Below are 14,638 nucleotides of genomic sequence, written 5' to 3'. Positions count from 1 at the left end.
GAGTCCTTCAAATTTGCTGACATACTGAGTGCAGCACTTTAACAGCAACATCTTTTAGGATTTTAAATACCTCAGCTGGAATTCATCACCTCCACTAGTTTGTAGTAGAGCTTCCTAAGGCCTGCTTGACTTCACACTCCAGGATGCCTGGCTCTAGGTGAGTGACCACACCATCATGGTTATCCTAGTCATTAAGATCTTCTTGGTATAGTTATTCTGTGTATTCTTGTTACCTCTTACTTACTAATAGCCTGTAAGAGCTTATAGTAAACACATTACAATGGCTATGTATTAGGGAAAGAGAATAAAACAAAAACAACTGAAAGGGGGAAAGCATAATTTTTAAAAAAACCAAATGAGGTCTTTGTGTGGATAACTTATACAATAAGTTGTGAGCCAAGGAACATAATTAACTACATGTACCTGAATTAAAAATAGTAAACAAAATTATATATACCATCTTTTATTTTGCCCTATAGAGAGACAATTTAAGATATTTAAACAGCTTAATTTAGTATTTACTTACATGCTTGTAAAATAATTTCATAAACACCATATTCTGACCTGTTCCACACTTGCATATTCAACATCTTACTTTCCTTAACCACCTTTACCCATCCTAAAACATAAGGTGTGATTTTTTTGGCACCCTCCCAAAGGTTCTTGGTTTAATGAAAATCAGAGCACACTTGTGGAAGTGCAACACATAAATATCATTTGTTATGTATAACAGACATTAAAAAGTTTAGTATTCTATTAGAAAATTATTTCATTTTCATTAATTTTCACTGGTAATCACTTTATACTACATAAACACCACAAGAGGGAGCTTTGGTCCACCTACTAAACACTGATTAATGTATGCAGAACACAAACATAGTAATACTCTATGAAGAAGACCAGAGAACCCAAGAGATGTTACATTTTAGCTGGGTAGACAGGGCATACAAACCTAGATAGAAAAAAGTGGCCTGTGAAGTACAGCATGAATTCTAAGTGAGTAACATTATGGACATTATGACAGAGAGTGATCGGTCACGTTAGCATTATCAAAGAAAACTTTCCACATGAGATAAAAAAAATCAGAGCTGAGCTTGAAGAATATGGATCACTGATGACAATCAATAAAAGTGAATATCAAATAGGTGGCATAAATAAGTTGAGAAGTAAAGAGGAAAAAAAATCAGCTTAATTCAAAATAAAAGTCTTGACAAGATAATTAACAAGAAGAATACATAGAAATAAAACATGATCTCTCCCAATCAGGAATTACCGCCAGGAATTATAGCACACTTACAGAGAGATCATTATAAACATGAACTAGTTTTGACTGGTAGCAAATGTTTGTCAAAATGCTATGAGGAAGATGATTATTTATCTGAGTTCTTATTACTCTTGAATTCACCAAATCTATGAAGTATTCTACAACTAGATGAATGATTTAGTAAAGGAAATGTTTTGATTTAGATATTTTATTACCTTGTTTGAGTCATTACATAGTAAAACTAAATTTCTATTTTTTTTTAATTATGAAGTCTAGATATGTTTTCTTTTTGTCTCTTAAAAAACTAGCATTAAAAAAAAAACTCGCTTGTTACTTACTTCATCCATCTTCATACATGTGCCAAAATCTGCTAATTTTAGATGCCCATGTTTATCCAAGAGCATGTTGTCAGGCTTCACATCTCTGTGAATTAAACCCATGGAGTGTATGGCATCCAAAGCAAGAACAACTTCAGCAGTATAAAATTTGGCCCATTTTTCAGGTACATCATAGTTACTCATAAGGTTTACAAGGTCTCCACCAGGCATGTACTCCATTACCATGTACAGATACTTATCATCTTGAAAGGCACAAAAGAGCTGGAAAACAAAACAAGGAGGAAAAAAAGTTTAAAAAAAGAAGAGGGACTTCCCTGGTGGTCCAGTGGCTCAGACTCTGCACTCCCAGTACAGAGAGCCTGGGTTCGATCTCTGGTCAGGGAACTAGATCCCACATGCCACAACTAAGACCCAGTGCAGCCAAATAAATAAAAATATTAAAAAAAAAGAAAGAAAGAAAACTAGAACTGTTAACAGAAAAAAATCCCAAAATCAATACTGCTATTGAAAAAGACAAATTACTATAAAACCAACACAGAGTTAAACTTTATGAAATCTTTGACTTTAGATCTGGATATCTTTAATGGAGAACCAGTTATCAGATAAAACTATTATATGGATATCTTCTTCATGCTTAACTAACAAAATATGCATAAATGTATCATTTTCCCTCTTGGAGAATACAGGAATCTATTTAAATAGACATATTTTTTTTCTTTGTTTATATTTTATATTTTTTTTTATTTTTTTTTAATTTTTATTTTTTTAATTTTAAAATCTTTAATTCTTACATGGATTCCCAAACATGAACCCCCCTCCCACCTCCCTCCCCACAACATCTCTCTGGGTCATCCCAGAGAGACACATTTTAAATAGACATATTTTAAAAGAGAAACAGAATAAGAAAGAGGAATATACAAGGTGATGACAAAAGAATCCATAATAAAATAGCCCAACTTTCTGCAAATAAATTCCTGCACATAACTCACAAAGCAGAGAGCTGAGTAGACAGAAACACCTAAGATACCAGATTCAATACATACCAGAAGAGGGAATAAGTCCCATACCACTGGGAAGAGTAATTCATAGCCACATATGGGACAGGGCTTTCTCCCTTCCTTTCCCCATCGTCTTGTTCATAATCAATAGCAACTGACAGTGCTAATGCACTCAGACTAAAGCAGTGGCACTGGGACCTGAGAAAAACGACACCAAGCTAGGGGAGTTGCTGGGGCATAGTTATCAGGGTCTCCTAATAAATCAGGTGAGAATAGGTCTATTATTATTAGCACCTAAGATAGGTCCTGACCCCCAGGAGAGACAAGAAACCACAAATTCAGAAGGAAAGGTATCTGTACATTCCACCCAACAATATGTCCCACCCCTTCCTGAAAGCATACAACATAAACAGAAAAGATTTCCACAAACAGGAAAAAGAACAAAAACGAGAATCTAGGTTTTACAAATAGCAGAAGAATGAGGAGAAGCAAAAAGCAAGAGAGACAGGGAAAAGTATATTCAATTAAACAAAGAGTTCCAAAAAATAGCTAGAAGAGACAAGAAGGTCTTCTTCGATGAACAATGCTTAATAAGACAAAAACAACAAAAGGTGAAAGACTAGAGATCTCTTCAGGAAAATTGGAAACATCAAGCATTCCACCCAAAGATGGGCACAATAAAGGATAAAGGTGGTAGAGACCTAGTAGACACTGAAGAGATCAAGAAGAGATGGAAAGAATATACAGAACTGTATAAAAAAAGATATTAATGAACTGGATTACTATGATGGTGTGGTTAGTCACCCAGAACCAGACATTACGGAGTGCGAAGTCAAGTGGGCCTTAGGATGTATTGCTGTTAATAATATAGCTAGTGGATGTGATGAAATTCCATCAGAACTATTCAAATCCCTAAAGGAAGATGCCACCAAGGTTTTTCATTCATTATGTCAGCAAATCTGGAAGACCCAGCAGTGGTCACAGGACTGGAAAATCCTCATCCCAATTCCCAAGAAGGGTAGTACCAAAGACTGTGCCAAACATCAGACAATTGCACTCATCTCCCATGCCAGTAAGGTCATGCTTAAAATCTTGCATGCTAGGCTTCAGTATTACGTGAACCAAGAACTTCCAGATGTCCAAACTGGGTTTAGAAAAGGAAGAGGAACTAGAAATCAAATTTCTAGCCAGCATTTGCTGTATTATAGAGATAGCAAGGGAATTTCAGGAAAATATCTGTTTCCATCAACTACACTAAAGCCTTTGACTGTATGGATCATGACAAACTGTGGGAAGCTCTTAGAGAGATGGGAATACCAGATCATCTTACCTGTCTTCTGAGAAACCTGTATGCAGGTCATGAAGCAACAGTTAGAACCCTGTATGGAACAACTGCCTGGTTCAGGATCGAGAAAGGAGTACAACAGGGCTATTTGCTGTCACCCTGTTTGTTTAACGTACAGGCTGAGCACATCATGAGAAATGCCAGGCTGGATGAGTTGCAAGATGGAATCAAGATAGGCAGGAGAAACATTAACAACCTCAGATATGTGGATGATACCACTCTAATGGCAGAAACTAAAGAGCCTCTTAATGAGGGTGAAAGAGTAGAGTGAAAAAGCTGGTTTAAAACTCAACATTCAAAAAACTAAGATCATGGCATACAGACAGAAGGGGAAAAGACAGAAGTAGTGACAGACTTCCTCTTCTTGAGCTCTAAAATCATTGCGGACGGTAACTGCAGCCATGAAATCAGAAGACGGTTGTTTCTTGGCAGAAAAGCGATGACAAACCTAGACAGTGCTTTGAAAAGCAGAGACATTACACTGCCAAAAAAGGTCCATGTAGTCAAGGCTATGGTGGTCAGGTACGGTTGTAAGAAGCTGGAATGTAAAGAAGGCAGAATGCTAAAGAATTGATGCCTTTGAACTCTGGTGCTGGAGAAGACTCCCGAACGTCCTTTGGACAGCAAGGAGATCAAACCAGTCAATCTTAAGGGAGATCAACCCTGAATATTCACTGGAAGGACTGATGCTGAAGCTCCAGTATTTTGGTCATCTGATGTGAACAGATAACTCATTAGTTATCTGATGAGTGGGAGAGATGCTGGGAAAGATCAAGGGCAGAAGGAGAAGAGGGCGTCAGAGGATCAGATGGCTGGATGGCATCATTGATGCAATGAACATGAACTTGGGCAAACTCCGGGAGATGGTGAGGGACAGGGAGACCTGGCGTGCTGCATGGGGTCACAAAGAGTTGGACAGGACTGGGCAAATGAACAACAACAAGAATCAACAGTTGAGAAAAACCAGTATCATGAAATAGAAGCAAAGCAATTCAAGAAATAGAAAGTTAACAGTCAAGGAGATGCTTAAATAGGACAAATTAAGAACAGCCCTAAAAATATGAAAACCAACAGCCTCAAAAGAGTAACAAGTCACATCAAGTAAACAACAGGATGATATGGGAAAAAGTCTGAAGCTTTGGCATTAAATATACAAGTAATGATAAGAGAAAAACAAATTAGAAAGCAAGAAAATTGAGCAAAGTAACTTTCTCTCTCTGAAGTCACTGAAGGATTCAGAGATGAAAAACAGAGCAAAGTTAGCAAGGTTCCAACATCTAGCTAAATGAAGCCTGGAAGAGAGAACACAGACCAGAAGAAAAAGAAAAAATAAATAGCAAATGAAAACTTCCAGAAGTGAATCAAATCAAAAATCTAGATTGAAAGGACTGCAAATGAAACAAAGAGAAACAGATAGTGCTAAATTCTCAGAAACCCAACAAAGACAAAACATATCTTATGTACAAAACCCAAATCATATTGTTAACAAACATTTCAGCCAATACAGAATACAAAGAACAGAGATATAGCTTTAAAAATGTGAAGGAAAAAAATTTCGATTCTAGAATATGGCAGTCTAAAAAAAAAACCCAATAAAATGGCAAAATAAATATGTATCACATCATTCATATTCTTAGAAATCTGATAACAAACCACTTCTGAAAGAACTGCTCAAGGAAAATGGTTTGACAAAATGAATAAATCCAAGTAAGAGAATTATATGAGACATAAGAAAAGGGGACAAATAAAATAATCAAGAAAAGTTTATTAAATACAATTACTGATACAAAATTAAACACTTTCAGAGAGTCAAGTCAAAATTAGAATAATTTTTAAATGGAAGGTGGTAAGATGCAGAGAAGAGAGGGACAAAAAAGACATTATAAGGCTGGTTACCAAATTGAGACAGGTGTGTGTGTGTGTGTTGTTACCAAATTGAGAAGGGGATGTGTGTGTGTGTGTGTGGTTACCAAATTGAGAAGGGTGTGTGTGTGTGTGTGTGTGTGTGTGTGTGTGTGTGTGGTTACCAAATTGAGAAGGGTGTGTGTGTGTGTGTGTGTGTGTGTGTGTGTGTGTGTGGTTACCAAACTGAGAAGGGTGTGTGTGTGTGTGTGTGTGTGTGTGTGTGTGTGTGTGATGCTATTAATGCTAAATGGCAAAAGAAAAGATGGATATAAATGGAGAGACACTCATGTTTCTGGAGAGAAAGTCTGTATCATAAAGATGACAATTCTCTTCAAATTGATCAACAGACTCAATACAAACTCTATATCCCAGCAAGTTATTTCCTAGGAATCAACAAACTGATAATAAAATTTACACGGAAATGCAAATAACCCAGAAGAGCCAAAACTATCTTATAACAGAACAAAGCATCACAATCTCAAACCTCAATACAAAACTACTGTATCAAAACAGTACTGGTATGATATAATGATAGATATACAAATCAGTGGAACAGAAGTGACAGTCTAGAAATAACCTTTATATTTATAGGTCAAAAAATATATATATATAATATATATGTATATATATACACACATACATACAAAGGTGTCAGAGCAATTTAGTTGGAAAAGTACAGTCTTCCTAATGAATGGTATCTGAATAACTGGATATTCACAGGCAAAAATATCAACATTTTTAGGCCCCTACTTCACATCATACTCAAAAATTAACTCAAAATAGATCACAGGACTAAATTTATGAGCTGAAACTATAAAAATCTTATGAAAGAACAAAGGAAAAATATTTATCACCTTAGACTAGGCAAAAATTTCTTCTAATATAAAAAAATTGGCAAAATGAAAAACTGGTGTAAGATTTTATCAAAATTAACATATTCTGGCTTCAGAAAATCATATGAGAAGAGGAAAAGACAAACCACAGACTGAAAAGAAATACTAACAAGTGATATATATGATAAAGTATCTAGAGTATGCAAAAGACTCCTACAACTCAACAGGAATATAAGCAACATAATCTTTTAAAGGGTAAAAGTCTGAACAGACATTTCACCAAAGAAGATACAAGAGTGGTCAATAAGCACATGAAAAGGTGCTCACTATCATCAGTCATTAGTCAAAGTTAAAACCACAGTGAGACCTCACTTTACACACACCAGAATGACTATAATAATAATAAGAAGAAAGAATATCAAGTGTTGGCAAGAATATGGAGAAACTGGAACCTCATAGATTCTGATAAAAATGTAAAATGGCACAGCCACTTTGGGTAATAGTATGGCAACTTCTTTAAAAGTTAAACACAAATTTAGCACACAACTAAGACTCCATTCCTAGGTATATATCCAAGAGAAATGAAGTATGTCCACAAAAGACTTTTATGCAAATGTTCACAACAACATATTCACTATTTATAACAGTTTAAAGTGGAAGCAATTCAAATACACATCAAATGGTAAATGGACGAAGATAATGGAATATCCACATAACTCCTTCCCCCTCAACTGGGTATTCTGCAATACAACTCTGATGCCAAGTACTTAGAATTAGCATCAGACACCACAAGTTACGAGCCCAGTCTTTCACATGACTGCCCTCACTTTAGACATTAGCTGTACCTCTGTACCTTGAGAGTCCCCAAGCCACCAGCATTCTGGTTAACTACAAATTCTAGAGTTTCCATGACTCAGGTTCAATAATTTACTGGGTTAACCCACAGAATTCAGGAAAGCACCATACTTTTGACCACATTTTACTGTAAAGGATACACATAAGATGAGGTCTGGGAGGCAACAGAGCTTCTGCATCTCCTCCTTGTGGAATCAGGGTGAATCACCATCCCAGTACATCAATGTCTTTACCAACCAAGAAGCTTCACTGAGTGTCAATGTCTGCAGCTTTTATTAGGATTTCATTATATAGGTACAATTAACTATATCACTGGGCATGTAATTAAACTCAATTTCCAACCTCCTTCTAGTACTCCTAACTTGAAAGGCTGAGAGTTCTAATCCTCTAATCATGTGCTCATTTCTTTCTAATGATCAGCTCCCATCTCATCCAGTTCAGTCAGTTCAGTCACTCAGTCATGTCCAACTCTTTGCGACCCCATGGACTGCAGCACACCAGGCTTCCCTGTCCATCACCAACTCCTGGAGTTTACTCAAACTCATGTCTATCTCCTCCAAAAGTTATCAAAATGCCAACAGGAGTTGCCTCATTAGCATAACACACAGGAAATTGAAGAGCTTTTGAAGCTCTGTGCTAAGAACAAGGAACAAAGACTCTTGATTAAACCACATATAATGTGCTATGCTACTCAGTACTAAAAAGAAATGAAGTACAAGACATCCAACAATGTTCATGAACTTCAAAATCAGTATGATAAGGGACACGGACCAGATCCAAAAGACAGACAACATGTTCTATGATTCCATTTACCTGAAATGGCCAGGCAAGGCAAATCTACAGAGATAGGAAGCATACCTGTGGTTGCCTGGGGCAGGAGGGGAATGGGAAATGACTTTAGGTATAAGTGATCATTTGGGGATGATGAAGCTGTTCTAAAAATCAGATTTCAGTGATGTGTGTGGCCTGTGACCTGAACTACTAGATAACCAAGTGGGAGATTATTTCTCTTTGTAGAAGTATTCTACTCAAGAAGAAATAACTCAATTGGAATATTACCATTTTGCAATCTTTACAAAATTAATGATCTCAACAAAGCACAGACATCTGGTAAAATAACAAGAGTAAGAGATAGCCAGACATTAGCCTCCTGAAAGAAGAAAACATTACCCATGAAGCTTTCCTGCCACGCTCCCCATCACACCTGATTGTGATCAAGCCTTTATATTTAATCACCAACTAACAAAAACATAAATGAGAGGAACATGTTAAAACTACACCACAGGATGAAATCAGCAAAAACCAGGTTTCTTCACCAAGTGGCACAAGAGAAAACAAGCTAAAAGTAAAGTGTTTAGGAATATACTTACTTGGATGTATGAAACTATAAAGGAAAGCAGGTAAGTGTTTACTATAAAAGAAAGGACACTAGGAAGCACCCAGAGAACCCAGCAAACTTGATATATAGGTGGATTAAAAAAGAAAAAGTTCTTTCAGCAAAAATATTATTTTTAATGTGTAATATTCATCTATTAAATTTAAAGTACACTAAGAATATAGCTCTGAAAATACAGATAGGTCGAAGATTTATATTATACCATAACCTATATAAAAAAAGTTAAAAGGGTATAGGAATAAATTATGGGGGCCTTCATACAATTAAGCACTTAATAACCATAAACAAAAGGGGCTAAAAAAAGGGGGGCTAATATTTGGAATACTGTTTGCTAATCAACTAAAATTGATTATAGGTTTATTTATGACCCATTATTTTCACTGCAAGGTAGATAGATCCCTAACAGAAATGTGGGAACATATGCGCCAAAAATTCATATGAAAGAAAATTGAGCACAACATTATTCATAACTGGAGAAGGAAATGGCGACCCACTCCAGTACTCTTGCCTGGAAAATTTCATGGACTGAGGAGCCTGGTAGGCTGCAGTCCATGGGGTCACAAAGAGTTGGACACGACTGAGCGACTTAACTTTTCCACTTTCACTTTATTCATAATAGCCAAAAGGCAGAAACAACCCAGGTATCCATGATTTGAAAAATAAATAAAATGTGGTGGATCCATACAACAGAATATTATTCACCCATAATAAAAAGAATCAAGTGCAAGCTGTAACATGAAAATATGATGAAATATGTTCAACCTAAGCATGTTGAAAATATTCTACTAAATACAAAAGATGTCACAAAATACCACATACTGTATGATCACATTTTCATAAAATGTTCAGAATAGGAAAATCTACAACACAGAAAGCAGATGAGTGGTTGCCACTGGGCAGGAAAGACTCGGAGTAGCTGCTAACTGGTTCAAGGTTTCTTTTTGTGATAAAGTGAAAGTGAAGTCGCTCAGTCGTGCCCGACTCTTCTGCGAAGCCATGGATAGTAGCCTGCACCAAGCTCCTCTGTCCATGGGATTTTCAAGGCAAGAAGTACTGGACTGGGTAGCCATTTCCTTCTCTGGGGAATCTTCCCAACCCAGGGATCAAACCCAGGTCTCTCACATTGTAGATAGACACTTTACTGTCTGAGCCACCAGGGAAGTTTTGTGATAAAGTGTTCTATAATTAGGTAACGCTGGGCTGGAAGAAGCACAAGCTGGAATCAAGATTGCCGGGAGAAATATCAATAACCTCAGATATGCAGATGGCACCACCCTTACGGCAGAGTGAAGAGGAACTAAAAAGCCTCTTGATGAAAGTGAAAGTGGAGAGTGAAAAAGTTGGCTTAAAGCTCAACATTCAGAAAACTAAGATCATGGCATCTGGTTCCATCACTTCATGGGAAATAGATGGGGAAACAGTGGAAACAGTGGCTGACTTTATTTTTCTGGGCTCCAAAATCACTGCAGATGGTGACTGCAGCCATGAAACTCAAAGACGCTTACTCCTTGGAAGGAAAGTTATGACCAACCTGGACAGCAAATTAAAAGGCAGAGACATTACTTTGCCAACAAAGGTCCATCTAGTCAAGGCTATGGTTTTTCCTGTGGTCATGTATGGATGTGAGAGGTAGACTATAAAGAAAGATGAGCGCCAAAGAATTGATGCTTTTGAACTGTGGTGTTGGAGAAGACTCTTGAGAGTCCCTTGGACTGCAAGGAGATCCAACCAGTCCATTCTAAAGGAGATCAGTCCTGGGTGTTCTTTGGAAGGACTGATGCTGAAGCTGAAACTCCAATACTTTGGCCACCTCATGCGAAGAGTTGCCTCATTGGAAAAGACTCTGATGCTGGGAGGGATTGGGGGCAGGAGGAGAAGAGGACAACAGAGGATGAGATGGCTGGATGGCATCACTGACTTGATGGACATCAGTTTGGGTGAGCTCTGGGAGTTGGTGATAGACAGAGAGGCCTGGCGTGCTGCAATTCGTAGGGTCGCAAAGAGTCAGACACGACTGAGCGACTGAACTGAACTGAATGACTGACTGCACAACTCCATAAATACACTGAAATTACTGAAAACTAACTAAATAAATAGAAATAAGTCAGTTATTTTGACAAGTTTTCCCAAAAGTCACACATTTCATACATGCAAATATGATGGTACATGAAATGTGCTTTATCAGAGATAAACAAATGATAACCAAGATTATAATCTATTACTTTTTCAACTGTGCAATGTTTCACTATTGATATGCTTCCACAAATTCATTAACTATCTCAGTAGACAGTTTTTACAGGTCTACTCTGCAGAATTAAAATCCAAGATATAAATTTACAAAATGCAACTAGAACTGGCAATTAATCTGTTACTATGAAAGCAATTTAAAGCTAAAAGTAGATTAATACTTTGCTACCATCACTTCTTAATCAAGTAGATTACCATGATACATAATTTGCTACAAAATATTTAGTATTAACTAAACATATCCAGAATTTCTAGCTACTGGCTACATTTAAAAAATAAAGTGAGGAGGAAGGGTGAAATTCAACACAAAAAAAAATTCACACAAAAAAAGCAATAGTAATGAGTTTTTAAAATACATGGTCATCAATGAAGCAAATCTTTTATTTCCAAATAGCCTTCCACAAACATAGTATCAAACTTGTGGATCATTTAAGCATACTGAACATGCTCTGATATATATCTAAGTTTACTCATGACATCTGACCAAAAATGTCTGCAGAATTAGCTATTAGCACACAAAAAAAATTTAGAAAACTAAAGCCAGTGAGGAATATAACTGAAAAAAGGGCAAAATAAACTTACTTCACAGTCAAATAACAGGCTGAATTAGGAATCCCAATACTGTCTTACACTACAGGTAACACATAAAGGACTGAAAGAGAATTTTCAAACGTTTTAATGTAGAATTTTTTCTCCTTTTCAAGATAAACTATTATTCTTATACAATCATACAAATCAAGAGAAAGAGTAAGTGGGGGACAATGGCATACTGGTAACTCAATTCTTTAAAAAGGAATTTGAAAAGACAAAGTTGCAAGTAGTACTTGTTTCTGTACAATTTACGTCATATCTATCATGTCTAAATAACATACTGCTTTAGAAGATTAAACAAGTGTAATGAATCAGATCTTATTAAAAATAACTACACTGTCATGTGAATGAGATATAGGACTTTCAGAATGCAAAATCAATTCTAACTAATAATAAGCACTTATAAAAAAGGGAAATAAACATATAAAAAGTCTGCTTACCTGAACCACCCAGGGACTGTTGGCAAAGGCCATAATATCTCTTTCCTCCCAGAAAAAAGCAGAATCTGATCTTTTTATCATTTCAAACTTACTAAGAAGCTTCATAGCATAAACTTTCTGTGATGCTTTATGACGAACCTGTTGATTTTTAACACAAGAATTAATACTTTAATTTTATGAGAAAATGGTGAACAATAGATCATAGTATAATGCTATTCTTCAAGATTTAGTTTACAACAACAACAACAAAAAATGACCTTTAGCTAACAAAATGCAAAAACATAACATTTTTAATGAGAGGAGAAAATTCTAAAAAGCCTAAATTTTTCATGAAATATACTATACCTTTAAATGCTAAACTCACTATAGAACTACCTCATTTCATCTAAATAAAACCGAATTCATGAAGCTTCATTCCTTCATATTAAGTAAGCTAACCAATTTAAAGAATAAGACATTGTTAAATGAAAAAACTGTAGGATATGTACATGTATCCAACACCATTTGAACATAAGAACCTAATAAATTTAGATACCAAGGGTTATTTGTAATTTTGTTAAGTCATCCTTACTTCTTTCTAGGTATCTTATTTAAAAGGTTATTTTTTTAAAAAAAGGGGGAGAACCACCAATAATATGGTTATTTGATCAGTTCTTACTTTTCTCATTAGACTGCTAATTCCGTAAGGGCAAGGACAACGTCTATTTTTGACCATCATTTTAATTCTAGAATATAACATAGCAAACTCTACCACTGAAACAATAAATATTTAATGAATATTTATAATAGTTGACATCTATTGGATAATCAATAATAAATAGTTAACTGCTAACATTTACGTTTGAATTACCTAATAGGATGTCCAAAACCGAACTCCACATCTTCACCCCTCAATTTATTCCTCCTATAGTTTCTATTTCAGTAAATGGCATATTCATTCTCCTAACTGCTCTGGCTAAAAACCTCTGGCTCCTCTTTTTCTCATACAGCTCATAAAGCTCATCAGCAAATCACATCAGTCCTACCTTCAGTCTCCAAAACCAACCATTTCTAACTATCTCCACTGATACCACTCTGGTCTGACAGTTTTTGCAAGAATACCTTGTTTTACTGCACTTTGATTTACTGTACTTTGTATATATTACATCATTTTTTTTTTTAACAGACTGAAGGTTTGTGGCAACACTGTGTTGAGCAAATCTGCTGGTGCCATTTTTCCAATAGCATTCCTCAGTTGATGTCTCTGTGTCATATTTTGGTAATTCTCACAATATTTCAGACTTTCTCATTGTATTATATTTGTTACGGTGATCTGGGATCAGCAATTGTTCTGGGGTGCCAAAAACCATGTTCATATAAGACAGTAAACTTAAATGCTGTGTGTGCTCAGACTGTTCCACTGACCTACTATTCCCCTCTTTCCCTCACGTTGGGCCTCCTTATTCTCTGAGAAACAACAATATTGAAATTAAGCCAATTAATAATCCTACAATGGCCTGTGGGTGCTCAGATGAAGGGAAGGGTTGCGCATCTCTCATTTTCAAGCGAAAGCTAGAAAGGATTAGGCTCAGTAAGATAGGCATGATGAAAGCTGAGGCAGGTTGAAAGCTAGGCCTCTTGCACCAGTGAGCCAGCTTGCAAATGCAAAGAAAAAGTTCTTGAAGGAAATTAAAAGTGCTACTCCCATGAACACATAAATGATAAGAAAGCGAAACAGCCTTATTGTTGATATGGATGAAGTTTTGGTGGTCTGAATAAAAGATCAAATCAGCAACAACATTCCCATAAACCAAAGCCTAATCCAGAGCAAGGCTCTAACTGTCTTCAGTTCTGTGAAGGCTGAGAGAGATAAGGAAGCTATAGAAGAGATGTCGGAAGATAGCAGAAGTTGGCTGCCCATGAACTTTCCTCATAGTATCAAAGAGCAGGGTGACACAGCAAGTGCTAATATAGGAGCTGCTGCAAGTTATCCAAAGGATCTAGCTGAGATAACCATTCCCAAAATTCCAGAGCCTGTAAGAATTATGCCAAATCTACTGATGGTGCTCTATAAATGTAACAACAAAATCGAGATGTCAGCTTATCTGTTGACAACATGGTTTATTGAATATTTTAAGCCACTGGTGAGATCTATGCTCAAAGGAAAAGATTCCTTTCAAATTATTACTGTTCATCAACAATGTACCTGGTCACCCGAGAGCTCTGATGGAGATGTACCATCATACTAATGTTATTTTCATTCCTGCTAACACAACATCCATTCTGCAGCCCATGGATCAAAGAGTTATTTCAACTTTCAAGTCTTACTATTTAAGAAAAACATTTTGTAAGGCTATAGCTGCTGTAGATAGTGATTCAGCTGATGGATCCAGGCAAAGTCAACTAAAAACCTGGAAAGCAGTCATCACTCTAGATACCATGAAGAA

General features: G+C 36.3%; 1 protein-coding gene across 1 annotated transcript in view; it reads right to left on the bottom strand.

Annotated features, from left to right (window-relative positions):
• The window catches only part of ROCK2 (Rho associated coiled-coil containing protein kinase 2), a 130,897-nt gene that overhangs the window by 56,799 nt on the left and 59,460 nt on the right, over window positions 1–14,638 (bottom strand). The window contains exons 4-5 of the mRNA XM_052647908.1: window positions 12,213–12,350; window positions 1,603–1,863 (exon numbers count right to left, since the gene is read on the bottom strand). Of these exons, the coding sequence (XP_052503868.1) occupies window positions 1,603–1,863; window positions 12,213–12,350 (399 nt within the window). The remainder of the gene's footprint in view (window positions 1–1,602; window positions 1,864–12,212; window positions 12,351–14,638) is intronic.

This window comes from Budorcas taxicolor, chromosome 11 (genome assembly GCF_023091745.1).
Source record: "Budorcas taxicolor isolate Tak-1 chromosome 11, Takin1.1, whole genome shotgun sequence".
In the NCBI taxonomy this organism is placed as follows: Eukaryota; Metazoa; Chordata; class Mammalia; order Artiodactyla; family Bovidae; genus Budorcas; species Budorcas taxicolor.
Note: the sequence above shows the minus strand (reverse complement) of the source record. Positions and strands in the feature narration are given on the sequence as shown.